This window comes from Hyperoodon ampullatus (assembly GCF_949752795.1).
Source record: "Hyperoodon ampullatus genome assembly, chromosome: 3".
NCBI classification, from domain to species: domain Eukaryota; kingdom Metazoa; phylum Chordata; class Mammalia; order Artiodactyla; family Ziphiidae; genus Hyperoodon; species Hyperoodon ampullatus.
In genome coordinates, this window is record NC_136916.1 from 105,406,985 (window position 1) to 105,419,934 (window position 12,950).

General features: G+C 48.3%; 1 protein-coding gene across 2 annotated transcripts in view; it reads right to left on the reverse strand.

Annotated features, from left to right (window-relative positions):
- Nucleotides 1–11,160, reverse strand: part of SLC7A7 (solute carrier family 7 member 7) — a 28,810-nt gene extending 17,650 nt beyond the window's left edge. For both annotated transcript variants that reach the window (XM_079698808.1, XM_079698807.1), the window contains exon 1: nucleotides 10,647–11,160. In XM_079698808.1, the coding sequence (XP_079554934.1) occupies nucleotides 10,647–11,145 (499 nt within the window). In that variant the 5' untranslated portion in view covers nucleotides 11,146–11,160. The remainder of the gene's footprint in view (nucleotides 1–10,646) is intronic.
- Between the last annotated feature and the right edge of the window lie 1,790 nt (nucleotides 11,161–12,950).

Consider the following 12,950-nt stretch of genomic DNA (forward strand, 5'->3'; position numbering starts at 1 on the left):
AGCCGAGGTTGGCACCCACTATCCCTAGCTCCTTCCCCAGCTTCCTCTAGGCTGTTCCCTTAGCCTCTTGTGAGAGAAAGAGAATAGAAAAAGGAAGAGACGAAGGGTGAACCCCTGAAAAGCTTTGGGGATCAGGCCAGCACAGAGCTCCATCTCCCTCCCTGCTGGTGAAGAGTTTGTTCCAAAGTTCACATTGACCCCATACCAGAAAGACCTCAGCGCTCTGACTCTAGTCCCCTTGCTGCTGTGAATGTGGAACATGAAATGTAAGCTTCCTGGGCTTCCCTGGTGGCACAGTGGTTAAGAATCCGCCTGCCAACGCAGGGGACACAGGTTCGAGCTCCAGTCAGGGAAGATCCCACATGCCGCTGAGCAACTAAGCCCGCGAGCCACAACTACTGAGCTCACGTGCCAAAACTACTGAAGCCTGCACACCACAACTACTGAAGCCCGTATGCCACAACTACTGAAGCCTGTGAGCCTAGAGCCTGAGCTCTGCAACAGGAGAAGCCACCGCAATGAGAAGCCCGCGCACCACAACGAAGACCCAACGCAGCCAAAAATAAACAATAAATAAAATAAATTTATTATAAAAAAAAGAAATGTAAGCTTCCTCACCCCCACCTTAAAATGGATAATCCCTTTGGACGAGGCAACTAGCTTCCAAGTAGAAAGTTCAAAGGGCAAAAGGCAGTTGGCGGCCCAGCATCTGGCTGTTCCACCTCGTTAGCCACAAGGACACGAAGTCTTCCAGTACCAGGAAAAGCTGCCCGAGGACAGTGGCCAAAGCTCTCAGAGATCTGAAGTCCTAGAGCGTCCACAAGCGGCTCGAGCAGCCGCCCTCCCCTCTGCCCAGGCCCCACAGTGGCCCTCAGCCCCCAACACCCTGAGAGCCAAGAGATGCAATGCCTTTCTCGGCCAAGCTGAATCTGGAGCTGTACCTTCTGTTCACTCCTCCAGCCGACATTCACTGAAAAGCACCTACTACACACAAATCACGAGGGTCAAGCGTCAGGGATGCCGAGACCGCCTGACCCCTAAAGAGTAATCTGTTCACATGGGGGCCCGCATGTGTGCTGCTGGCCGACTGGTACAGCAGGCAGACCGAATACACAGGAGATAAAACATCCCATTAACAAAAGGCAGAAATCTAGACCAAAAAAACTGGGTCACAGGGTCACTGACATTCTTACATACATCATCTAATTTAACCTGACAGAGTAGGTTTATTATCTTCATCTTACAATTGAGAAAACTGAGGCCACTCAGCCAGTGGCCAGCTCAAAAGCTTGTACACATTCCACTACACTATATGCCCCCCATTTGCATGCAAGGATGTGGGCTGGGGAGTGGGACTATCTCCCCCTGGGGTAACAGGGCTTCCTGGCTGCAGAGAACTAGAGCAATCCTCAAAGAGCTCTGAGAAGCCAATGTAATCAGCTTCAGGAGGGGCTGAATGCACACCCCTCTGGCTGGGAAAAGTAACCATTTATAGAGCCCTGAACGGGACAGCAAGATTCCTTCAGAACTCAGAATTCATCCATTCATCCATTCATTCTTCCATGCATCCATCCATCCAATAAGCATGTATTGAGCTTGAACCCACTGTGTTCCAGACCCTGTGCAGACTCTTTGATTAAGACCCAGTGCCCAGCCTTCCCAGAAAAGTAAACTTGGGCGATTACAAGAATCAGGTGTTATGAAAGTCACTGAGAGGCAACCCATCCAGTCTGGGGGAGTGAAGTGGGTGCAGGTGGGCACCAGGACCACTGTTACCTGCACTGAGTGTACAGAGGCTAATGCTGGGGTGGGGGGAAGGGAGGTGGAATTCCTGGTGGAGAGGGCAGCATGTGATTACCTTGACAATGCAATGAGTGAAGTCACCCATGCATACAAAAAACTTACCTAAGCAATAAATAATCCGTAAATGATTTCAAGGTCTATTAGCAATACTAGCTTATCTAGGGCTGTAGTTAGTTCTAAAGGAGGACTACGCCTGTAAAGGAAACGTAAGCCACCCGGCTTCATTACGTAGAAACCGTATATGCTCTCCCGAAATTGTCACTGATGAACAGGAAAGGGTGAAAGTATGGTAGAAATATAGATCACGCCTCTGTGAGGTAGAGTCCTATTCTACAGATGAGGAAACTGAGACTAATGAATTTAACCTGCCTGATGCCATGCTTCTCACCACCAGGCACCGCTGCCTCTCAAAGGAATGAGGATGCGCCCTGGACTGTTCAAGGGACAGAAATGCTGACTCCAGGATCCCAAGTATTCCAACCATGGGGAAGACTTCATTGTAGGGTATGAATATTTCATCCAAGTTTTCCAGAAACGCAGCCCCAAACCAACCTAAGGCGAGCTTAAGTCTTTCCCATAAACTCCCCCCTCAGCTTTGGTTCCTTCCACTAACAACCGCCTTCCTTGCCTCCAGAGTCCATCTTCTAGAAAGCACATCTATATTCCCTTCCCTGTCCTTTTTCCACAATGCAGTCTGATATCTGCTGCACTACTCCAGTGAAAAGCCTGCCAAAGTTCCCCTTGACCTCCTTCTTGTCAATTCCAACGATGTTCCATTCCATATTTTATTTAACAGTTCTTCCAAGAAAGGCTACTTTTGAGTGTAAACCCACCTGCCTTGGGTGCACTGCCTTTCCTCGGAACCCTTTACATATCTGTCCCTCCCATCAACTGTGAGCTATGTGAGGGTAGAGATTGGGTAACAGTTATCTTTGTATCCCCAGGGCCTAACCCAGAACTAGGCAGAGTTGATACTCAATAAATCATGCTGGATAAATAAACGATCTCTCCAAAATCTGACTCCGCCCTCACTGCCCTGAAATTTCCCTCTCCAAAGTCACCCGTGATCTTCATGTTGATAAATCCAAACAACTCCACTCAGTCCTATCTAGCTTGACCTCTTAGCAGACTGGACACTGTCGGCCACGGACTCCTCAAACTGCTCTTCCACTCACCCTCTCCACGTTTCCCTATTTCTCTGGATGCTGCTTCTCCATCTTTTTTGCAGAATACCTCTCCCTCAACGATGGTACTCTAAGGATTCTTATAATTCTAAGAATTCCAAGAATGCTACCCAAAGCCCTTTTCTCTTCCCTTTCTATATCTTGTCCCAGGATCATCTCATCTGCTACTGTGATTTCAACTACTATACTCTGATGATTCCCAAAAGTATATCACCAGCCCAACTGTCATGATTCCAGATACACAGGAATATCTAACCACCTACTCAACATCACCAAGCACAAACTGATTCCATCAATTTCTTGCAAACCTACTACTGCTCCTCCAGTGTTCCCCCTATAAGTAAATGGCATCACCATTCACCCAGTTGTCCAAGCCAGATGCCAAAGCTCAGTATCTTATCATCATTGACAATCTCTAACCATATCTAACTGGTGTCCAAGTCCTAACCAGTATCTTCATCCCCAAAACGTGACTCTAGTCCAAGCCACCAGCATCTCTCACCAGGATCATGGCAACAGCTTCCTAACTGGTCCCACTGCTTTTGGCCCTGCAAAGTCAGAATAATCTTCCTAAAAATCACAAATCATTTAAAATCTAAATCACAAATATCACTCCCCTACTTTGAAAGCCCAAAGAGGTTTTTCATTGCCTTAGAGGAAGCCCACCAAACTCCTTAATATAGCATGTGCTGTAGGTTATATTTTCCAAAGATATCTCGACAATATCTCCCATCCCACATGCTTTTCATACAATGTGACTTTAACACTCTGCCCATCAAGAGGTAGGGTCTGTGTCTCTTCTCTTAAAACTGGATGGTCTTCTGTGAATGTTTCTACCTATACAGTACTGCAGGAGTGATACCACGTGACTTCAGAGGCTAGGTCATAAGAGGCAATGCAGCTTCCACTTTGCTTGCTCGCATACTCATTCTTGAAGCCTTCAGCCACCAAGTAAAACAGTCTGATTGCGCTGAGGCTGCCATTATGTGAGAAAGCTCAACGTAGTCCATATGGAGAGACCCCATGGAAAAGCCCTGATGCGACTTGAGAAAAAGATGCCCATCTAGTCTGCATCTGCTTCAGCTTCCGCCTGTTTCACCTCCTGCCACCGTCTGACTACAACCACATAAGACCCTGAGCCAGAACTGCCCCACTTAGCCCTTCCCAAATTCCTAAGCCATAGAAACCAAGAAAGAATAAAATGACTGCTTGAAAACACCTAGTTTTGTGTGATTTGTTACACAGCAATAATAACTAGAACAGTTTATATAAAGCCCTGAACAACCTATCCTGTGACCTCCATCTACCTCTGCAGGCCAACTCTCAACATTTCCTACCTTAAACACAATACCTGAGCTCCTTTCAGTGTCTCAGAGATGTCCTTTCTTGTCTTCAAGTTTTCACACATTTGTTCTTGCTGCCTGAGATGCTCCTCTTCCCTCTCTACTCGGTTAATTCTTCTTCATTCAGGTGTCAACTTCCTTATGCAGAGCTTCCAAACCCCTAGGCTATTCAGGTTTCCTCCTGGGCTCCCTCTGCCTCACAAGTCACAACACTCATCATGATCCATTGTAATCTTGGACTGGGTTGCCCATCCTGTACACACACACACACACACACACACACACACACACACACACACACGAGCTCCATAACGACAATGACCAGTGCTGGGAAAACAGCAGTTCAGGCTTTTGTCGTTTCCTACCTAGATGGGTAAGAAAGCTATCTAACCTGTGTCTCTGCCTCCAGACTTGCTCTCAGGTCCCACCCCAGCTGCCCTGCTCCCTCCTTCCAATCCTGCAATGGCTCCTTATAGGCTTCAGGAGAAAATCTAAGCCCTCTAGGAAGGTTTGGCCTCATGCGCTAACCCCTTGCCTCCCCTTGTCCCCTCACATCCCACAATCCCCCATGCACAGCCCGCGCCCCACACTTCTTCTCACCTTTGTGCCTTTACATTGCCTTTGCCTGTGCCTAGAATTCCTTACGCCTTCTTCATTCAACAGACATTTACTGAGTACCTAGCGGATGCCAGGCACTGTTCTAGGTGCCAGAGGCTCAGCAGTGTGCAAAACAAAGTCCTTACTTTCATGATGTTGATACTCTAGAGGCAAAGATAGATAATAAACAAGTAAAGAATTAATGTCAGGTGGTAAGAAGTCTATAGAGAAAAACAAAACTGGCTGGGAGACTGTGAGTGACCATTTTAGATGGGATAGGTCTCCGGTAAGGCAATATTTGTGCAAAGACTTGAATGGAGTAAAGGAATAAGCTCTGAAGGCATCTGGGGAAAAAGCCTTCCCGGCAGAAAGAACAATAGGTACAAAGCCCTTGAAGCGGGAGTGTGCCAGGCAAATTGGAAGAAAAGCAAGAAGGGGAGGCCCGGAGCTGCAGCGGAGAGAGTGAGGGTGAGAGGGATGAGATGTGTCACAGCGTCCGATGGCGTCGGCTCTGTAGGCTGTGGTGAGTGGGTTCTTCACCGCCCCCCCTTGACTCCTCTCCATCCTTCAGTGCTGGGTACTGAGTGCGGACCTCACCTCCTGAATTAGCCGCACTCAAGCCCCTCCCAGCACTCACCATATACAATGTTTCACTGACTATTTTTGCCCTCCTTCTCCACTAACCATGAGTTCCCTGCAAGAAGGGCTCTACCTTTCAGCCTCATACCTTAGAGAACCCACCGCATTCAGTAAATTTTCCTCAAATAGTCAAAACTTTCTTCCTTTGTTCTGGCTCCATGCCCTGCAAGGAATTCCCTGATTACTAGATGGGTTCCCCGGTGACTATGGTACTAGGAAAGGGGTATCTTGATAGCGAACACATGCCTTCTGCTCATTAGAAATCATACATGTGGGACTTCTCTGGCGGTCCAGTGGTTAAGACTCCGTGCTTCCAACGCAGCGGGCACGGGATTGATCCCTGGTTGGGGAACTAAGATCCCACGTGCAGCATGGCGTGGCCAAAAAATAAAAATAATTAAAAAAAAAAAAGAAATCATACATGTATGCTCACCATGTACATTAATAGACTGACATCAACATGTACGTCTTTTTTAGGTAAGTGTGACTCAGTTGGGGGAAAATGACCAATTCTGGGTCATGATGACTCTAGGAAGGCACAGCTCTTGGAAGGGCACATGAGCATCCCAACAGAAGCCCCAGGTGCCCCCTCTACCTCATCACTCAGCCCACCTTCCCTATTTCAGAAGGCAACCCCATCACCCCCCCCATCTGTCCAAGCCTGAATCCTTAGCATCATCTCTGAGAGCTCCCATGCCCTCCACACCCAGAAGTCTTAGAAATCCCATCTTATGACTATTTCTTTATCCATCCCTTCATCTCCCTTCCAAAGGCACCACCCACAGTGCAGGCCATCACTACCCTTCAGGTTGCAGCTCCCTAACCCGGTGCCCCTACCTTCTGTCTCACACTTTTTTCCAAAAACACTCTACACAAAGCCAGAGTTCTTCTTCAAAGCAAATGTGATTTCATGTCTACACCTAAAGTCAATAGCTTCTGCCTGCTCTCAAGATAAAGTCTAACCTGTTTTGGCACCATATAACCCCCTGCGGAGCTGGCCCTGGGGCTACATTTCCAGTCTCTCCCTTCTCATTCCTCTCCTACCCACATTCCAGCCATACCAACTATCTGGCATTCTTGGACCGGTTCTGCGCCTTTTTGTACCCTGCACCTTCACACGCAGTTCCCTCTGTGAGAAGTGTCTGAGGAGACGGCTATGTTTCTATTCAAAATTCAGTTCAGACATCACAGTCCCTGTATTGTCGTCCTAAGCGATCCTCCCCACGAGAGGAAAGTCGTCTCGCTGGTTCCTAGGGTGCCTCTTTCGTGGCTGCTTGTAAGCCTCTTCCTCTCCCTACTTCTTGGTTTTCTCCTGAAGGGTTACGGTTAGAAAAATGAGCTATTACTGCCTAGATCCTATCTGGACAGAATATCTTAGCATCTGACTTGTACTGGTTGCTCATTAAACAAGAGCTGAAGGAAGAAACTCATGAATCATATGCCCCTAAATTCTTACTTACAATCTCAGTTGCCCTTCTGAACCTTTTTCCAGATCTCTATGTCCCTCTGAAGATTATTAGAGATAGAACAAAGTCCTATAAGCAACCGAGAGAGAGCAATTTTAATCATAATCATTAATACATTACACTTGAGTCATGATTTATGGTTTTCACTGAATCTCATGTCACGCTCACAGGAGTCTGGAAGTAACAGTCACTACACACAGCTATTGAGCCCAGCCTCAAACACAAGTCTGGTATGCTTTTCATTCTATCAGGCTTGTCTCAAATATATGCCATAAATCCAGCACGAAACTCTGTCTTTTATTAACTGGGGAGCTCTCCAGACTAATCATAACTGTGGCTAGTCTGCATGTATTCTTAGGAGGGTGCACATGTGTGTGTATGTGTACTTGGGTGCACAAGAGTTTGAGTACATCTCTATTCCCAAATTAGAAGCAGCAACTTAAAAAGACTGATGAAGGGGGCTTCCCTGGTGGCGCAGTGGTTGAGAGTCTGCCTGCCGATGCAGGGGACGCAGGTTCGTGCCCCGGTCCGGGAAGATCCCACATGCTGCGGAGTGGCTGGGCCCGTGAGCCATGGCCGCTGAGCCTGTGCATCCGGAGCCTGTGCTCCGCAACGGGAGAGGCCACAACAGTGAGAGGCCCGCGTACTGCAAAAAAAAAAAAAAAAAAAAAAAAAAAAAAAAAAAAGACTGATGAAGGCAGGCCCAATGCCAGAATCAAGGAACAATAGCTGTCAGAGACAACACACATCAAAATCATGAAAGAATAAAATCTGAGGCACTGAAGTCAGGCCAGCTGTCTGAGGCCACTGAGGAAGCAAACATTCATCCCCAGACCAGGGGCCTCAGTCATACAAGCTTTGATACGTGCAGTCGTGACCCTGAGTCACCAAAAAAAAAAAAAAGTCAAGTTATGAGGGCAAGCAGACATATCACTGGTTTTAAAGAGATTTCAACCAAGATGGCTAAAATAGAATTCTGGTGCTTAAAGGGATGCAGCCCTCTTGAAAATTTTACTTAAGTGGAATAATCCTTACTCTACACAAGATACGTAAGTATATGCCCACGTCTGAGGGGACTCCGAGACCAACAGATCCTAAAATTAGTTTCATCAGAAAGTCAGCCCACCAGCTCATCTGTAAATGATGCCAGAGAAACTACAGATCGCATTTAAGACCTCAAGGGAAAACCCCCTTCCTGCAACCTAGGGCAGTGCCTTTGTTCCTCCCCGACTGTTGCCAGCATGACAAACAGCCCCACACACAGACATGAGTCCGAGCCCACACACGGGCACACGAAACACGGGAGGAGCCTACAGAGGACAGCCGGCTCTCTGCACAACAGTCAAAAGAGGGAGGCTGGGGCTTCCCAGGTGGCGCAGTGGTTGAGAGTCTGCCTGCCAGTGCAGGGGACACAGGTTCGTGCCCCTGTACGGGAAGATCCCACATGCCGCGGAGCAGCTGAGCCCGTGAGCCATGGCCGCTGAGCCTGCACGTCCGGAGCCTGTGCTCCGCAAAGGGAGAGGCCACAACGGTGAAAGGCCCGCATACAGCAAAAAAAAAAAGAGGGAGGCTGGAGAGGAAGCTGAGAGTAAAATGAGGCAGTGGAGAAACTGAAAAGAAGGAGCACATGAGGCTGATTGAGAGGGTTGATCCAGCAAGCAATTGTACCTGGTGCAAAATGCCTGTCCCCCACAGCTGCCCCTGAAACTGACAGGACCGCTCAGCTTCTCCACAGCCGGGGGTGGGCGGGGTCTCCAAGGTCCCAGGGTCTCTCACTCTGCAAGGGCACTTTTCTAGAACAGAGGCAGCTGAGGGAAGGGGCTGCAGAGGATCAGCCTCTCAGCACCTCCAAAGTGGCTTTGCTGAACGTACAAATTTAAATAATATTTTATTTGTGAGATGGAGAAAAAGGCAAGGTAGATTGAAATGACAGTTTTAAGAATCTAGGCCACAAAGAAGGTAAATTGGTGCAGCTACTATGGAAAACAGTATGGAGGTTCCTCAAAAAAACTAAAAACAGAGTTGCCATATCATCCAGCAATCCCACTCCTGGGCAGAAATCTGGACTAAACTATAATTCAAAGAGATACATGAACCCCTATGTTCATAGCAGCACTATTTACAAGAGCCAAGACATGAAAACAACCTAAATGTCCATCGACAGATGAATGGATAAAGAAGACGTGGTACATATATATATGGTGGAATATTACTGAGCCATAAAAAAGAACAAAATCATGCGTTTTGCAGCAACATGAATGGACCGAGAGATTATCATACTAAGTGAAGTCAGACAGAGAAAGACAAATACGATATGATATCACTTATATGTGGAATCTAAAATATGACACAGGGACTTCCCTGGTGGTCCAGTGATAAAGAACCCGCCTTACAATGCAGGGACGTGGGTTCAATCCCTGGTCAGGGAACTAAGATCCCACATGCCGTAGGGCAACTAAGCCCGTGCACCACAACTACTGAGCTCGCGCACCTCAACTGGAGCCCACGTGCCACAAACTACAGAGCCCACACACTCTGGACCCCACGCACCACAACTACAGAGCTCACGCACCCTGGAGCCTGCACGCCACAACTAGAGAGAGGCCCACACGCCGCAACGAAGAGCCCACGCACCGCAACAAAAGATCCCGCGTGCCTCAATGAAGAGCCCACGTGCTGCAACTAACACCCAATGCAGCCAAAAATTTTTTTTTATTGAAAATAAATAAATAAATAAAATACGACACAAATGACTTATCTATGAAACAGAAAGACTCACAGACATAGAGAACAGACTTGTGGTTGCCAAGGGGGAGCGGGGAGGGGAGGGATGGACTGGGAGTTTGGGATTAGCAGACGCAAACTATTATACATACAATGGCTAAACAGCAAGGTCCTACTGTATAGCACAGGGAACTATATTCAATATCCTGTGATAAATCATAATGGAAAAGAATACGAAAAAGAATGTATATATAAGTATAACTGAATCACTTTGCTGTACAACAGAAATTAACACAACATTGTAAATCAACTAAACTTCAATGAAATAAATTTTTTTAAAAAAGAATCTAGCCCACAGAAAAACTCATGCAAACGCAATAGGATATTCACTGGAGTGTTATCTGTAAGACTGAAAAACTGGAACCAACTGAAATGGCCATTAACAGAGGCTTAATTAGTTAAACATACAATACATCCTTAAAATTAACATGGAATAACATGAAGCATTGTTTTAAAGTAGATCTGTAAATCGAAAAGAGCATCACTGATAAGTTCTGGGGAAAAAAACAAACTGTAGAAGTATATGTGTACTATGATCCCATTTTTGTAAAACAGAACAAAACTACATCCCTTGAAAGAAGAAGAAAAAAGTCAGCAAAGGTAGAGACTGCTAATGATGTTTACCATGGGAAGTTGGGAGAAAGGATTTTTTTTTTTTGGACACTCTGATGCTGTTCGAATTTTCACACTTAGCGTACATTAATTTAACAACAACAAAAAAGTGTCTGTCAGAGGCATTCCTTTCCATCTCCTTCTTACTGACTAAGCAGACTCACGTGCTGGCCTCTGCCCCACGCTCCACCCCACCCCTCCTGCCCAGCCCCACTTACAGATGCAGGCAGCAGCCAGCAGGCGGCCAGCAGCATAGGGGGCTAAGCAGTTCGGGAAGATGGGCTGCACCATGTAGTTGGCAAAGGTGATGGCAATGATGGCCTGGCTGGTGGGCTCGATGATGAGGAGGGAGGTCCAGAGTCGGATGAAGGCAAGGAGTCCCCCGAAGGCCTCGAGGATGTAGGCGTAGCTGGCCCCAGATTTCTTAATGGTGGTGCCCAATTCCGCATAACAAAGGGCCCCAAAGACGGAGAAGAGGCCCCCGACAGCCCAGATGACCAGGGAGAGGCCAAAGGAGGCGCTGTATATGAGCACGCCTTTGGGGGAGACAAAGATGCCCGAGCCAATCATGTTCCCCACAATCAGGCACACGCCGTTCAGCAGCGAGATCTCCTTCTTCAGTTTTACCTGCTCCGACCTGGGGCTGGCTTCATCGGCCAAAGGGGAGGCGTCCCTCTCATGCTGGGAGGCCACTTCATACTTAACGCCGTCAACCATGGTGGAGGAGGAGAAGAAAGCCTTCACCAGCTTTCTGGCATTGCCCTCTGAGGAAGAAAGGTGGAGATATATAACAGGTTGGCAATTACAGAGAACTCTCCTCCACAGGGGCCAGAGTGGGCAAGCCAGCCACGCCCACCATTTCAGAGACCTCTCTCTCACGTCCCACCTCCCATGAACCTCTTCTCCATCTGGCTCACCAACTCGAGTCTTTAAAGGACGGCACTCATTCCCCAGAGAGAAAGCATGTTTCTCATCATTAGACTGGCACCGCCCACCTGATTTACAAGATAGAAAACTAAATCCCGGTTCTATCTGAGCTCACTGGAGACAGGAAGACGAACAATCTGGCAGTTCCCACGTGTAACCATAATGATTTGAGGCTGTGCTTTTTAGCCTTACCCCCAAAAAAGTCTGTCTTCCCTCCAATTTCAGTCTCACCTGTCACCTGTGATGAGATGCAACCTTGGGAACCAACCTTGTAAGCAGCTAGTCTGTGGGTTCTCCTCACAACACTGCCCTTTTCCCCCAAGGACCCTGGCTCTGGCAAACCTAAAGGCTTCAGAGAGCTCTTTGCTGGAAACTCACAACCATCCCCCTGTTCAGGGAGTATCCCTTAACAACCCTCAGCTGAACTCTTCAGCCCCAGCAAAGCCCAGGCAGCCCAGCCCCACCCAAAAAGAAGACAGGCCTCCTCTTTTCCAAGCTTTTCCTTTCCCAGATACCATTCCCAGCCTCCAGTGTTGTAGGTCTCCGGCCATCAAATCCCTGCATAGTTGCATCACGCAAAAAAAAAGTATGGATGGGAGATCAGTGATCCAAATGTGCAGCCCAACCTAGAGATGACTGGAGGCAGCTGATGACCACTCCCCACCCAGGAGTTGCTGCTGGAGAGACAGCACCAAAGCAGAGGCAAGGAAACAGCTGAAGCGGGGTAGCAAATGCTGGGCATCACGGAGCAGGAGGTGATGAGAGGAGGTCAGGCCAGGCTGGCCAAGCAAGTGGACGGATCCTAGGGCTAGAGGCACTCAGGAAAGGAAGCGATTGGACACTGCAGAGCAGCAAAGGGAGAGTGGGCAAGATGAGCGGGGCTGAGGGAGAGGGTGGGAAGCACACTCACTCCCTGGCCCTGGGTGGAAGCAGGTCCCCGAGGCAGCGGCCACACAGAGAAACAGCCTCTGCGAGCTGTGATCTGACCACTCCTGCCTTTCAGCCAGCAGTAAAAGGAAAGGCCGGGCAAATGCTTATGGATTTAAGTCATATCAAGAAGTCAAGAAGGGGGGAGGGACAGAGGGAGGGGGAGAGGGGTGTTAAGCAACTGTCTGGGTCCAAGGTTCACTGGCCCTTCACGTCTGCAAGGGGAAGGCTAGGGGCTCTTGGCTCAGCACTTTCTGCGATAAGAACGCCCTCTCTCAGGAATCTCCTTTGTCAGCTCTGCTCCAGGACCGGGGGCCCAGAAGAAAGGATTGACGGTCAGCTGGGTGGGTGCAGTTTCTGCAGCCCTGGGGAAGCTGTCCCCAAGCAAATTAGCTGAGGACAGAGCTGCGGCTGAGAAAGAATGCACAGCCCTCTCTCTCTCCAGGCCCCAGCTTAGCCCCACTTCTCTCTCACCCTGAACAAGAAAGGCAGGAAGGTTGCACATTGTGCCACAGAGGCTTGTTCACATGCAGATTAGAGGAAGTGTAAGTACAGTCCAACTCGTGATTGGGTGTCCTAAGAGAACTCTGCACACTTCCACACAGAGTGAGAGGTGACCGCCCAAAACTTGCGCCATGACCCCAAGGCTGATCCTCAAGCTGCTTCCG